Source organism: Ranitomeya imitator, chromosome 5, assembly GCF_032444005.1.
Source record: "Ranitomeya imitator isolate aRanImi1 chromosome 5, aRanImi1.pri, whole genome shotgun sequence".
NCBI classification, from domain to species: Eukaryota; Metazoa; Chordata; class Amphibia; order Anura; family Dendrobatidae; genus Ranitomeya; species Ranitomeya imitator.
Genome location: NC_091286.1, coordinates 333,056,241 through 333,071,850, shown reverse-complemented (window position 1 = coordinate 333,071,850; position 15,610 = coordinate 333,056,241). Strand labels below are relative to the sequence as shown.

Below are 15,610 nucleotides of genomic sequence, written 5' to 3'. Positions count from 1 at the left end.
TATGCATCTAGATAAGTTCCTTGGGGGGTCTAGTTTCCAAAATGGGGTCACTTGTGGGGGAGCTCCAATGCATAGGCACACAGGGGCTCTCTAAACGCGACATGGTGTCCGCTAACAATTGGAGCTAATTTTCCATTCAAAAAGTCAAATGGCGCGCCTTCCCTTCCGAGCCCTGCCGTGTGCCCAAACAGTGGTTTACCCCCACATATGAGGTATCGGCGTACTCGGGAGAAATTGCCCAACAAATTTTAGGATTCATTTTATCCTATTGCCCATGTGAAAATGAAAAACTGAGGCGAAAAGAATTTTTTTGTGAAAAAAAAAGTACTTTTTCATTTTTACAGATCAATTTGTGAAGCACCTGAGGGTTTAAAGTGCTCAATATGCATCTAGATAAGTTCCTTGGGGGGTCTAGTTTCCAAAATGGGGTCATTTGTGGGGGAGCTCCAATGTTTAGGCACACGGGGGCTCTCCAAACACGACATGGTGTCCGCTAACGATGGAGATAATTTTTCATTCAAAAAGTCAAATGGCGCTCCTTCCCTTCCGAACCTTACCATGTGCCCAAACAGTGGTTTACCCCCACATGTGAGGTATCGGCGTACTCATGAGAAATTGCCCAACAAATTTTAGGATCCATTTTATCCTGTTACCCATGTGAAAATGAAAAAAATTGAGGCTAAAAGAATTTTTTTGTGAAAAAAAAGTACTTTTTCATTTTTACGGATCAATTTGTGAAGCCCCCGGGGGTTCAAAGTTCTCACTATGCATCTAGATAAGTTCCTTGGGGCGTCTAGTTTCCAAAATGGGGTCACGTGTGGGGGAGCTCCAATTTTTAGGCACACGGGGGCTCTCCAAACGTGACATGGTGTCCGCTAAAGAGTGGAGCCAATTTTTCATTCAAAAAGTCAAATGGCGCTCCTTCCCTTCCAAGCCCTGCCGTGCGCCCAAACAGTGGTTTACCACCACATATGAGGTATCAGCGTACTCAGGACAAATTGGACAACAACTTTCGTGGTTCAGTTTCTCCTTGTACCATTGGGAAAATAAAAAAAATGTTGCTAAAAGATAATTTTTGTGACTAAAAAGTTAAATGTTCATTTTTTCCTTCCATGTTGCTTCTGCTGCTGTGAAGCACCTGAAGGGTTAAAAAACTTCTTGAATGTGGTTTTGTGCACCTTGAGGGGTGCATTTTTTAGAATGGTGTCACTTTTGGGTATTTTCAGCCATATAGACCCCTCAAACTGACTTCAAATGTGAGGTGGTCCCTAAAAAAAATGGTTTTGTAAATTTCGTTGTAAAAATGAGAAATCGCTGGTCAAATTTTAACTCTTATAACTTCCTAGCAAAAAAAAATTTTGTTTCCAAAATTGTGCTGGTGTAAAGTAGACATGTGGGAAATGTTATTTATTAACTATTTTGTGTCACATAACTCTCTGGTTTAACAGAATAAAAATTCAAAATGTGAAAATTGCGAAATTTTCAAAATTTTCGCCAAATTTCCGTTTTTATCACAAATAAACGCAGAATTTATTGACCTAAATTTACCACTAACATGAAGCCCAATATGTCACGAAAAAACAATCTCAGAACCGCTAGGATCCGTTGAAGCGTTCCTGAGTTATTACCTCATAAAGGGACACTGGTCAGAATTGCAAAAAACGGCCAGGTCATTAAGGTCAAAATAGGCTGGGTCATGAAGGGGTTAAAGAGGTTGTCCAATACCTATCCTTAAGATAGTTTAATGTCCGATCGGTGGGGGTCCGATACCCCCGCCGATCAGCTGTTCTCAGTGTCGGAGGCTGCCAGAAATGCTCACTTGCGGAGCTGGTCGTCTAGCGATAGTGGCCATGGCTTGGTACTACACATTCGCTTCCTATCCAAATTAATAGGAGGCTGAAGTGTAGTAACCAGCCGCAGCCACCATCAGAAGCTAGCTAACTCCGCAAGTGAGCGTTTCCGACGGCCACCGAGAACAGTTGATCAGTAGGGGTGCTCAGTGTTGGACCCCGACCGATCAGACATTGATGAACTATCTTGAGGATGTGTCATCAATGCTAAAGTAATGAACAACCTCTTAAACTGTAGCAATCGGAGTAAGCTCTGGTCAATGTTACAGGACTATGCAAGCTGTGCTACATTTGATTAGTGTGGTGGGAGCACAGCTCCAGAGCCCACCCAGCGCAAGTTTTTTTTGTATAACATCTAACTGCATAGACAAGCATGGTAGACTGATTTTCTATACAATGAATAAATCAAATCAAGTACGCAGGTACATTCTTTTGACACGTGCTGGATGCTCAAGGTCTATAGGCACGTTGGAGTATAAATCAGAATGCTCTTGGTATATACTTCACAAACAAGATGTCACTATTGCCTCACACAACCAGAGTTGCTTTAGGGTACCGTCACATTTAGCAACGCTGCAGCGATATAGACAATGATGCCAATCGCTGCAGCGTCGCTGTTTAGGTCGTTGTGTGGTCGCTGGAGAGCTGTCACACAGACAGCTCTCCAGCGACCAACGATGCCGAAGTCCCCGGGTAACCAGGGTAAACATCGGGTTACTAAGCGCAACGACGTCACCGCTGTGCTCTGCTTTACGGCCGACCGGCGCTGACAGTCAGGGCAGGGAAGCTGACGCCGGGCGACGTGACAGACACCGGAATGTGAGTATGTACTGTTTTTTTTTTTTTTACCTTTACAATGGTAACCAGGATAAACATCGGGTTACTAAGCGCGGCCCTGCGCTTAGTAACCCGATATGCACCCTGGTTACCAGTGAACACACGCCGATCCAGCAATGACAGCGTGTGATCAGCGACCAAAAAAAAGGTCCTGATCATTCCCAGCAACCAACGATCTCCCAGCAGGGGCCTGATCGTTGGTCGCTGTCACGCATAACGATTTCGTTAACGATATCGTTGCTACGTCACAAAAAGCAACGATACCGTTAACGAAATCGTTATGTGTGAAGGTACCTTTAGTCATTACCTAGATAACATTTCATCTGTCCCCCAGGCTAGATTCTTTGACTCTAAAGGTACCGTTACACTAAACGACTTACCAACGATCACGACCAGCGATACGAACTGGCCGTGATCGCTGGTAAGTCGTTGTGTGGTCGCTGGGGAGCTGTCAGACAGACAGCTCTCTCCAGCGACCAACGATCGGGGAAACAACTTCGGCATCGATGAAACTGTCTTCAACGATGCCGAAGTCCCCGGGTAACCAGGGTAAACATCGGGTTACTAAGTGCAGGGTCGCGCTTAGTAACCCGTTATTTACCCTGGTTACCATTGTAACAGAAAAAAAAAAAAAACACTACATACTCACATTCCGATGTCTGTCACGTCCCCCGCCGTCAGCTTCCCGCACTGACAGTCAGTGCAGGGAAGCTGACGGCGGGGGACGTGACAGACATCGGAATGTGAGTATGTACTGTTTTTTTTTTTTTCACTTTTACAATGGTAACCAGGGTAAATATCGGGTTACTAAGCGCGGCCCTGCGCTTAGTAACCCGATATTTACCCTGGTTACAAGTGAACACATCGCTGGATCGGCGTCACACACGCCGATCCAGCGATGACAGCGGGGTGATCAGCGACCAAAAAAAGGTCCTGATCATTCCCCAGCGACCAACGATCTCCCAGCAGGGGCCTGATCGTTGGTCGCTTTCACACATAACGAGATCGTTAGCGGGATCGTTGCTACGTCACAAAAAGCGTGACGTTGCAACGATATCGTTAATGAAATCGTTATGTGTGAAGGTACCTTTAGGCTGTGTGCACACGTTGATGATTTTTCGCCTTTTTTCCCGATAAAAACGATATAAAACCGCAAAAAACAGCATACATAATGCATCCCATCATTTTTAATGAATTCCGCAATTTTTGTGCACATGATGCATTTTTTTCCGCGAAAAAACGCATCACAGTAAAAAACGCAGCATGTTTATTAGTTTTGCGGATTTTTCGCGTATTTCCCACTATATAATGCATTGGGAAATGTCCGGAAAAATCCGCACCAAAAACGCATACAGATTTCTTGCAGAAAATCTCAGTATTTTCTCAGGAAATTTCTGCAATAAATCCTGAACGTGTGCACATAGCCTTACAACTAATTCTTCAGCTTTGTATACATTTCAGTCCATGAAATCAAATTCAAAAACACATGCAACTATGTCTACCACACAATGGACAGGCTACAGAATGTATTGTATAAAATATATTTTATTTATATCAAAAGTTAAAATTATTGTTAATACACAAAATTGTTGTAACGATGCCTCCTATCTACAACAGATCAGGTGTGGATGCAAAGACAATAAGTGACATATTATATATAACAAAAAGCAATTATGCCTTCAGCAATGTTCCTAAAAATACCACCACTGAAGTAATGGTTAATATCCAGGACAGAGTGACCCATTGAGGAACTTCAGTAAAATGCTAAATGCATATAATCAGTATTGACTGTGTAAACATAATATCCAGACATGATTACCTCAATGGGACCACACGAGACCCGAGTTCAACCCCAACGCGCGTTTCAATTAGTTCTTCGGGGGGCGTGGATAATTACACTGTTATGTTTACACAGTCAGTACTGATTATATGCATTTAATATTTTACTGGGGTTCCTCAATGGGTCACTCTGTCCTGGATATTAACCATTACCCGTATTTTTCAGACTATAAGATGCACCGGACCATAAGACGCACCCCAAATTTGGGGTGAAAATTGCAGAAAAAAGTTTTTATAAGATGGGGGTCCATCTTATTGTTCGAATTTACAGTATCTTACCTGAGGGCTGGCGGTGGCAGAGCAGGGTCACAGGAGGCATGGTGTCGGCAGAGGTGCGGTGGGCAATATGGCGTGCACCTGAGCAGGGTCCCTTCCTGTTTAGATGGGCGATGCCACGGCCTGGTGTCCAAGGGGGGGGGGGGTTGCAGCAGTGCTGTGGCAGAGGTGCAGGCATGATGAGGCGCAGTGAGCGGTATGGCGTGAGCAGGGTCCCTTCCAAAGCTAAGCAGCAGCACCGGGGGAATCATGGCTTTATCGGTGGCCATCTTCCTGAGGCCGCGCGTGTGTGCAGATGAAGTGCTCTGCTTCCCGGGGCTTCAGGAAAATGGCCACGGGAGGCCGCACGTGCGCAGATGGAGATCGCACGTACGCAGATGGAGATCGCGGTTGCCATTTTCCTGAAGCCGAGTTCGCAGATTTAGATCTCGGCTTCAGGAAAATGGCCGCCGCGATCTCCATCTGCGCACGCGCAGCCTCCCGCGGCCATTTTCCTGAAGCAGAGCACTCCATCTGCGCACACATGGCCTCAGGAAGGTGGCCACCGATAAAGCCATGATTCACCCGGCTCTGCTGCTTACCTTGGATACCGGGCCGCTGCGTCACCTCACCTGTGGAGGGGACCCTGCTCACGCCATACCGCTCACTGTGCCTCATCATCCCCGCACCTCTGCCGCCGCCACACCTCTGCCGGTAAGCCTGCATTCCAACTATAAGACGCACCCCCTATTTTCCTCATGTTTTTTTTTTTTTTTTTTTGGGGGGGGGGGGGGGGGGGGAGGGGGGGTGCGTCTTATAGTCCAAAAAATACGGTACTTCAATGGTGGTATTAGGAACATTACTGAAGGCATAATTGCCATTTGTTATATGTAACCCCTTTACCCCCAAGGGTGGTTTGCACGTTAATGACCGGGCCAATTTTTACAATTCTGACCACTGTCCCTTTATGAGGTTATAACTCTGGAACGCTTCAACGGATCCCAGTGATTCTGACAGTGTTTTCTCGTGACATATTGTACTTCATGATAGTGGTAAAAATTCTTTGGTAGTACCTGCGTTTATTTGTGAAAAAAACAGAAATTTGGCAAAAATGAAAATTTCGCAGTTTTCCAACTTTGAATTTTTATGCCCTTAAATCACAGAGATATGTCACACAAAATACTTAATAAGTAACATTTCTCACATGTCTACTTTACATCAGCACAATTTTGGAACCAAAATTTTTTTTTTGTTAGGGAGTTATAATGGTTAAAAGTTGACCAGCAATTTCTCATTTTTACAACACCATTTTTTTTTTTTAGGGACCACATCTCATTTGAAGCCATTTTGATGGGTCTATATGATAGAAAATACTCAAGTGTGACACCATTCTAAAAACTGCACCCCTCAAGGTGCTCAAAACCACATTCAAGAAGTTTATTAACCCTTCTGGTGCTTCACAGGAATTTTTGGAATGTTTAAAAAAAAAATGAACATTAACTTTTTTCACAAAAAACTTACTTCAGCTCCAATTTGTTTTATTTTACCAAGGGTAACAGGAGAAATTGGACCCCAAAAGTTGTTGTACAATTTCTCCTGAGTACGCTGATACCCCATATGTGGGGGTAAACCACTGTTTGGGCACATGGGAGAGCTCGGAAGGGAAGGAGCGCCATTTGACTTTTCAATGCAAAATTGACTGGAATTGAGATGGGACACCATGTTGTGTTTGGAGAGCCACTGATGTGCCTAAACATTGAAACCCCCCACAAGTGACACCATTTTGGAAAGTAGACCCCCTAAGGAACTTATCTAGATGTGTTTTGAGCGCTTTGACCCACCAAGGGCTTCACAGTTTATAATGCAGAGCCGTAAAAATAAAACAAAAATTTTTTCCCACTAAAAATTATTTTTTTAGCCCTTAGTTTTGTATTTTCCCGAGGGTAACAGGAGAAATTGGACCCCAAAATTTGTTGCCCAATTTGTCCCGAGTGCGATTATACACAATATGTGGGGGGAACCACTGTTTGGGCGCATGGGAGGGCTCGGAAGGGAAGGAGCGCCATTTGGAATGCAGACTTAGATGGAATGGTCTGCAGGTGTCACATTGCGTTTGCAGAGCCCCTAATGTACCTAAACAGTAGAAACCCCCCACAAGTGACACCATTTTGGAAAGTAGACCCCCTAAGGAACTTATCTAGATGTGTGGTGAGCGCTTTGACCCACCAAGGGCTTCACAGAAGTTTGTAACGCAGAGCCGTGAAAATAAAAAATAAAAAACTTTCCCCCCAAAAATTATTTTTTAGCCCCTAGTTTTGTATTTTCCCGAGGGTAAGAGGAGAAATTCGACCCCAAAAGTTGTTGTCCAATTTGTCCGGAGTACGCTGATACCCCATATGTGGGGGGAACCACCGTTTGGGCGCATGGGAGGGCTCGGAAGGGAAGGCGTGCCATTTGGAATGCAGACTTAGATGGATTGGTCTGCAGGCGTCACGTTGCATTTGCAGAGCCCCTGATGTACCTAAACAGTAGAAACCCCTCATAAGTGACCCTATATTGGAAACTAGACCCCCCAGGGAACTCATCTAGATGTGTTGTGAGAACTTTGAACCCCCCCAGTGTTTCACTACAGTTTATAACGAAGAGCCGTGAAAATAAAAAATCTTTTTTTTTTTCCCCACAAAAATTATTTTTTAGCCCCCAGTTTTGTATTTTCCCAAGAGTAACAGGAGAAATTGGACCCCAAAAGTTGTTGTCCCGTTTGTCCTGAGTATGTTGATACCCCATGTGTTGGGGTAAACCCCTGTTTGGGCACACGGGAGTGCTCGGAAGGGAAGGAGCACTGTTTTACTTTTTCAACGCAGAATTGGCTGGAATTGAGATCGGACGCCATGTCGCGTTTGGAGAGCCCCTGATGTGTCTAAACAGTGGAAACCCCCAATTATAACTGACACCCTAATCCAAACACACCCCTAACCCTAATCCCAACCCTATTCCCAACTGTAAATGTAATCTAAACCCTAACAGTAACTTTAGCCCCAATCCTAACTGTAGCCCCAACCCTAACCCTAGCCCTAACCCTAACTGTAGCCCCAACCCTAACCCTAGCCCTAACCCTAATGGGAAAATGGAAATACATTTTTTTAATTTTTCCCTAACTAAGGGGGTGATGAAGGGGGGTTTGATTTACTTTTATAGCGAGTTTTTTTAGCGGATTTTTATGATTGGCAGCCGTCACACACTAAAAGACGCTTTTTATTGCAAAAAATATTTTTTGCGTTACCACATTTTGAGAGCTATAATTTTTCCATATTTTGGTCCACAAAGTCATGTGAGGTCTTGTTTTTTGCGGGACGAGTTGACGTTTTTATTGGTACCATTTTCGGGCACGTGACAATTTTTGATCGCTTTTTATTCCGATTTTTGTGAGGCAGAATGACCAAAAACGAGCTATTCATGAATTTCTTTTGGGGGAGGCGTTTATACCGTTCCGCGTTTGGTAAAATTGATAAAGCCATTTTATTCTTCGGGTCAGTACGATTACAGCGACACCTCATTTATATCTTTTTTTATGTTTTGGCGCTTTTATACGATAACTATTTTACAGAAAAAAATAATTATTTTTGCATCGTTTTATTCTCAGGACTATAACTTTTTTATTTTTTTGCTGATGATGCTGTATGGCGGCTCGTTTTTTGCGGGACAAGATGTCGTTTTCAGCGGTACCATGGTTATTTATATCTGTCTTTTTGATCGCGTGTTATTCCACTTTTTGTTCGGCGGTATGATAATAAAGCGTTGTTTTTTGCCTCGTTTTTTTCCTTTTTTCGTTACGGTGTTTACTGAAGGGGTTAACTAGTGGGCCAGTTTTATAGGTCGGGTCGTTACGGACGCGGCAATACTAAATATGTGTACTTTTATTGTTTTTTTTTTTTTTACATAGACGAAGAAAGGTATTTATGGGAATAATATTTTTTTTTTTTTCATTATTCAGGAATTTTTTTTTTTTTTTTTTTACACATTTGGGGGGGGGGGGGTTAAGGGGGTTGGCCTGGGGGGGGTTTGGGGGAGGACATCACAGATCGGTGATCTGACAGTTTGCACAGCACTCTGTCAGATCACCGATCTGTCTCAGAGCACTGCAGGCTTCACAGTGCCTGCTCTGAGCAGGCTCTGTGAAGCCACCTCCCTCCCTGCAGGACCCGGATCCGCTGCCATCTTGGATCGGGGCCTGGAGCAGGCAGGGAGGGAGGTAAGAGACCCTCGCAGCAACGCGATCACATCGCGTTGCTGCGGGGGGCTCAGGGAAGCCCGCAGGGAGCCCCTTCCCTGCGCGATGCTTCCCTGTACCGCCGGCACATTGCGATCATCTTTGATCGCGGTGTGCCGGGGGTTAATGTGCCGGGGGCGGTCCGTGACCACTCCTGGCACATAGTGCCGGATGTCAGCTGCGATAGGCAGCTGACACCCGGCCGCGATCGGCGGCGCTCCCCCCCGTGAGCGCTGCCGTTCGCATATGACGTACTATCCCGTCGGTGGTCATAGGGGCCCACCCCACCTCGACGGGATAGTACGTCTAATGTCAGAAAGTCGGATAATATATGTCACTCAATGTCTTTGCAACCACACCTGATCTGTTTTAGATAGGAGGCATCATTACAACAATTTTGTGTATTAACAATAATTTTAACTTTTGATATAAATAAAATATATTTTAAACAATACATTCTGTAGCCTGTCCATTGTGTGGGAGGTAATTCTTTAGCTTAAATCATCTGTATGAAAGGGGCTAAAGTGTACTCCTGTTCCGTTCTCAGACATGCAGGATCCATTGATAGCTGAAAGCTCAGGATGAGTTCTAAATATAAATGGGGCTCATGTTACTGGTAGACCGTAGCCACCAGGGGGGGAAGAGAAATAAAACTGCTCTCGCCCATACAGTCAGTCTGTATCCATGATAGAGCCATACAATGCTAAGAGGAAGCTGTGTGTGTAGACCATCCTGCATTTTTAATGTGAAAGGTTCACACAAAAAAAAATCCACACCCAAAAGTTATCTATATACAGGGTGGGCAATGTATATGGATACATCTAAATAAAATCGGAATGGTTGGTGAGATCAATTTCCTGTTTGTGGCACATTAGTATATGGGAGGGGGAAAACTTTTCAAGATGGGTGATGACCATGGCGGCCATTTTAAAGTCAGCCATTTTGGATCCAAATTTATTTTTTCCAATGGGAAGAGGGTTATGTGACACAAACTTATTGACAATTTTACAAGAAAAACATGCATACTTGACTGAAATCAGGCTGTGCCCGATACATGCAGTCCCTGCATGGGTCAGAGGTCTGGGTCCCTTTAAAGGGTCGTATATAGTGAGGAGTGAGTGTCTTCGGTGTGTGCAAATATTTTCGAGTCCCCATGCCGGCATGCTTCGCTTTCAATCAGCAGCAACCCATGCAGTGATTGCCTAACAAACCTGCTGCCACACATGCAGTCATGGGGACTCGAACATATTATTCAAGCACGCCAGAGATACTGTTAGCACCCGAGCATGCTGAGATAACACCTTATCCAAACACATTCCCTCATCACTAGTTGTAAAGTCTAAAACAAACTCCATATCCCTAATTGTGTGTTTATTTTACTCAGCAGCTGAAACTAAGTACACCCCCAGGTGCTGCCCTTCATTCCAGGACTGTATATTGAAGGGTACCAAGCACAGGTCTATGGCTACATTCACACGGTCAGTATTTGGCATGGTTTGTTTTACCGCAGGATTTGTAAGCCAAAACCAGGAGTGGGTGAGAAATGCCGAGCCGGGGATGTGTCCATTATACTTTTATTCTGAGTGTCCCACTCCTGGCTTTGGCTTACACAGACTGAGGTAAAATAGTGACCGTGGCCTAAGGCAGACAGTCTTATGTCGGCGTGGACAGTCCCAGACTGGGGAGGTTTCTGTTATTGGAAAAGATGCATAACAGGAACCCCAATGGCCCCCGGGCTAGAGAATGTCCAGGATGTGTGACCCCAGGGCGCAGAGTGGGCTCCCACCGCCCTCCACAGCAGGCATAGGGCTCACATCACCAGAGCTCAGAATGAGCCCCGACAGCCGACACATGACGTACAGTCATGGCGGAAGGCGCGCTCCCCCCGAGCCGTCCTCTGCTGGCCTCACCCTGTGTGTACAGAGCCAGCGCTACACTTCTCCCGCCACAGCGCAATCCCCTCCCCCAGCTGCGGCCACACACAAGGCCCCACTGATGGCGGAGGGTTCGCACCGCCTGTGTATACCTGGTAGCATCGGCCACATTTCTGACGAAGAGCGAGGTGTTGGGCGGCCTGGTGTAGCGGGACATGCTGGACCGAGAATCCGATACCGGGGACCGAACACAGAGCGCTGTACGTGGTCACGTCCAATATGGCGGCGAGCCTCTGTTCTCCCGAGAGAAGGCAGGAAAGCGTCCTCCCAGGGCGGAGCCGGAAACTGCGCAGCAGACATTTTTCTTCAGGGAAGCTTACTTCTCTGCGCATGTCGTAATGGACTCAGTCGCCGGCCACCAGGGGGCAGCGCAGAGTGGTTACGTGGGCGCTGGATTCTAGCAGCCCGGCTTCCTCCTCCCAATAAGAAGCACAATGGCGCTTGTTTTATGGTCACTGCTGGCTATAAGCTGCCATAGGTATACAAATAATAAGCTGTTACTCCCCCGCCCCTGGCTGCTAGTCCTCACTATGCCAGCGCTGCAGCCGATCACAGAGCTCAGCAGCTTGCTCCGCCTTTAGAGGGAGAGTCGCTGAGCTCTGTGATTAGCTGCAGCGCCACTACATGACATGCTGCACACCACCTACTGTGGGAAGGCCCCCACTACAGCCAGGGAAGTGGTTTGATGAAGAGACCTGAGTAGTCTCGAAAGCTTGCAATTTGTTACCATCTTTTCAGTTAGCCGTTAAAAGGTGTCAACCACTGAGGACTGTCAATCCTAAATATTTTTAGAGCCAGGGAGGTATTCCTGAAGGGCACAACCCCTTTAATAAATGACACCTGCTGCAGATGTGCTAGAAGCACAAAGGCTGGCCACTGAGCAGGTGTGGGCCTGCCGCCGTCTGCTGTGCTCCTCTACCATGAGGCCCCTTTCACGCATCAGTATCTCCAGTACGTGTGGTGACAGTTTTCTCACGTATCGGAGACATTGACACACATAGACCCATTCAAATGAATATGGATCTATGCAGATGTCAGCGTCTTTTCACGGACCGTGTGTCCAAGTGCAAAACACGCAGACATGTCAGTTTTCACCCGGGCCGCAAAATGTGCCGCACACGGAGAAAAGTGCAGGGTGTCCTCCATGTGCACGGACGGCCGTCGAGGAAGTAGCGTTACTGTAAGCTATTGTTCCCTGGCGGCTGGTGCTGAACGCCGCTGTCCTCCATTGTCCCAAACCCAACGTGGTGTCAACCAATGTTTTTAAACCAACCCAGCAAAACTCCCAGCTTTCTGTTCTTCCCACTTGCCCTGTAGTGGGGGCAAGTGGGGAAATGAGGGGTTAATTTCACCTTCCTATTGTAAGGTGACATCAAGTCGGCTTAGTAATGGAGAGGTGTCAATAAGAGTGAGCTAAGGGTTAATTCACCCCTTTACCCCCCAGGGTGGTTTGCACGTTAGTGACCGGGCCAATTTTTCCAATTCTGACCACTGTCCCTTTATGAGGTTATAACTCTGGAACGCTTCAACGGATCCCAGTGATTCTGACATTGTTTTCTCGTGGCATATTGTACATCATGACAGTGGTAACATTTCTTTGATATTACCTGCGTTTATTTGTGAAAAAAACGGAAATTTGGCGAAAATTATGAAAATTTTGCAATTTTCCAACTTTGAATTTTTATGCAATTAAATCACAGAGATATATCACACAAAATACTTAATAAATAACATTTCCCACATGTCTACTTTACATCAGCACAATTTTGGAACCAAAATTTTTTTTTGTTAGGGAGTTATAAGGGTTAAAAGTTGACCAGCAATTTCTCATTTTTACAACACCATTTTTTTTAGGGACCACATCTCATTTGAAGTCATTTTGAGGGGTCTATATGATAGAAAATACCCAAGTGTGACACCATTCTAAAAACTGCACCCCTCAAGGTGCTCAAAACCATATTCAAGAAGTTTATTAACCCTTCTGGTGCTTCACAGGAATTTTTGGAATGTTTAAATAAAAATGAACATTTAACTTTTTTTCACAAAAAATTTAATTCAGCTCCAATTTGTTTTATTTTACCAAGGGTAACAGGAGAAAATGGACCCCAAAAGTTGTTGTACAATTTGTCCTGAGTACACCAATACCCCATATGTGGGGGTAAACCACTGTTTGGGCGCATGACAGAGCTCGGAAGCGAAGGAGCGCCGTTTCACTTTTCAATGCAAAATTGACTGGAATTGAGATGGGACACCATGTTGCGTTTGGAGAGCCCCTGATGTGCCTAAACATTGAAACCCCCCACAATTGACACCATTTTGGAAAGTAGACCCCCTAAGGAACTTATCTACATGTGTGGTGAGCGCTTTGACCCACCAAGGGCTTCACAGAAGTTTATAATGCAGAGCCGTAAAAATAAAACAAAAATTTTTTCCCACAAAAATTATTTTTTTAGCCCCCAGTTTTGTATTTTCCCAAGGGTAACAGGAGAAATTGGACCGCAAAATGTGTTGCCCAATTTGTCCTGAGTGCGCTGATACCCCATAAGTGGGGGGGGGACCACTGTTTGGGCGCATGGGAGGGCTCGGAAGGGAAGGAGCGCCATTTGGAATGCAGACTTAGATAGAATGGTCTGCAGGCGTCACATCGCGTTTGCAGAGCCCCTAATGTACCCAAACAGTAGAAACCCCCCACAAGTGACCCCATATTGGAAATTAGACCCCCCAGGGAACTCATCTAGATGTGTTGTGAGAACTTTGAACCCCCAAGTGTTTCACTACAGTTCATAACGCAGAGCCGTGAAAATAAAAAAATCTTTTTTTTCCCCACAAAAATTATTTTTTAGCCCCCAGTTTTGTATTTTCCCAAGGGTAACAGGAAAAATTGGACCCCAAAAGTTGTTGTCCTATTTGTCCCGAGTACGCTGATACCCCATATGTTGGGGTAAACCCCTGTTTGGGCACACGGGAGAGCTCGGAAGGGAAGGAGCACTGTTTTACTTTTTCAACGCAGAATTGGCTGGAATTGAGATCGGAAGCCATGTCGTGTTTGGAGAGCCCCTGATGTGCCTAAACAGTGGAAACCCCCCAATTATAACTGAAACCCTAATCCAAACACACCCCTAACCCTTATTACAACGGTAACCCTAACCACACCTCTAACCCTGACACACCCCTAACCCTAATCCCAACCCTATTCCCAACTGTAAATGTAATCTAAACCCTAACCCTAACTTTAGCCCCAACCCAAACTGTAGCCTTAACCCTAGCCCCAACCCTAACTGTAGCCCCAACCCTAACCCTAGCCCTAACCCTAGTCCTAACCCTAGCCCTAATGGGAAAATGGAAATAAATACATTTTTTAAATTTTTCCCTAACTAAGGGGGTGATGAAGGGGGCTTTGATTTACTTTTATAGCGAGTTTTTTAGCGGATTTTTATGATTGGGAGCCGTCACACACTGAAAGACGCTTTTTATTGCAAAAAATATTTTTTGCGTTACCACATTTTGAGAGCTATAATTTTTCCATATTTTGGTCCACAGAGTCATGTGAGGTCTTGTTTTTTGCGGGACGAGTTGACGTTTTTATTGGTAATATTTTCGGGCACGTGACATTTTTTGATCGCTTTTTATTCCGATTTTTGTGAGGAAGAATGACCAAAAACCAGCTATTCATGAATTTCTTTTGGAGGAGGCGTTTATACCCTTCCGCATTTGGTAAAATTGATAAACCAGTTTTATTCTTCGGGTCAGTACTATTACAGCGACACCTCATTTATATAATTTTTTAATGTTTTGGCGCTTTTATACAATAAAAACTATTTTACAGAAAAAATAATTATTTTTGCATCGCTTTATTCTCAGGACTATAACTTTTTTATTTTTTTGCTGATGATGCTGTATGGCAGCTCGTTTTTTGCGGGACAAGATGACGCTTTCAGCGGTACCATGGTTCTTTATATCTGTCTTTTTGATCACGTGTTATTCCACTTTTAGTTCGGCAGTATGATAATAAAGCGTTGTTTTTTGCCTTGTTTTTTTTTTTTTTTTCTTACGGTGTTTACTGAAGGGGTTAACTAGTGGGCCAGTTTTATAGGTCGGGTCGTTACGGACGCGGTGATACTAAATATGTGTACTTTTATTGTTTTTTTGTTTTTTATTTAGATGAAGAAATGTATTTATGGGAATAATATATATTTTTTTTCATTATTTAGGAATATATTTTTTTTTTTTTACACATTTGGAAATTTTTTTTTTTACTTTTTTATTTTGTCCCGGGGGGGACATCACAGATCAATGATCTGACAGTTTGCATAGCACTCTGTCAGATCACTGATCTGACTTGCAGCGCTGCAGGCTTCACAGTGCCTGCTCTGAGCAGGCTCTGTGAAGCCACCTCCCTCCCTGCAGGACCCGGATCCGCGGCCATCTTGGATCCGGGGCTGGAGCAGGCAGGGAGGGAGGTAAGACACTCGCAGCAACGCGATCACATCGCGTTGCTGCGGGGGGCTCAGGGAAGCCCGCAGGGAGCCCCCTCCCTGCGGGAAGCTTCCCTATACCGCCGGCACATCGCGATCATCTTTAATCGCGGTGTGCCGGGGGTTAATGTGCCGGGGGCGGTCCGTGAC

At 45.1% G+C, this 15,610-nt stretch overlaps 1 protein-coding gene across 1 annotated transcript in view; it reads right to left on the bottom strand.

The window, feature by feature from the left end:
* SRSF12 (serine and arginine rich splicing factor 12) overlaps positions 1-11,235 on the bottom strand; it is a 32,464-nt gene extending 21,229 nt beyond the window's left edge. The window contains exon 1 of the mRNA XM_069726378.1: positions 11,078-11,235. Coding sequence (XP_069582479.1) covers positions 11,078-11,142 — 65 coding nt within the window. The 5' untranslated portion in view covers positions 11,143-11,235. The remainder of the gene's footprint in view (positions 1-11,077) is intronic.
* Between the last annotated feature and the right edge of the window lie 4,375 nt (positions 11,236-15,610).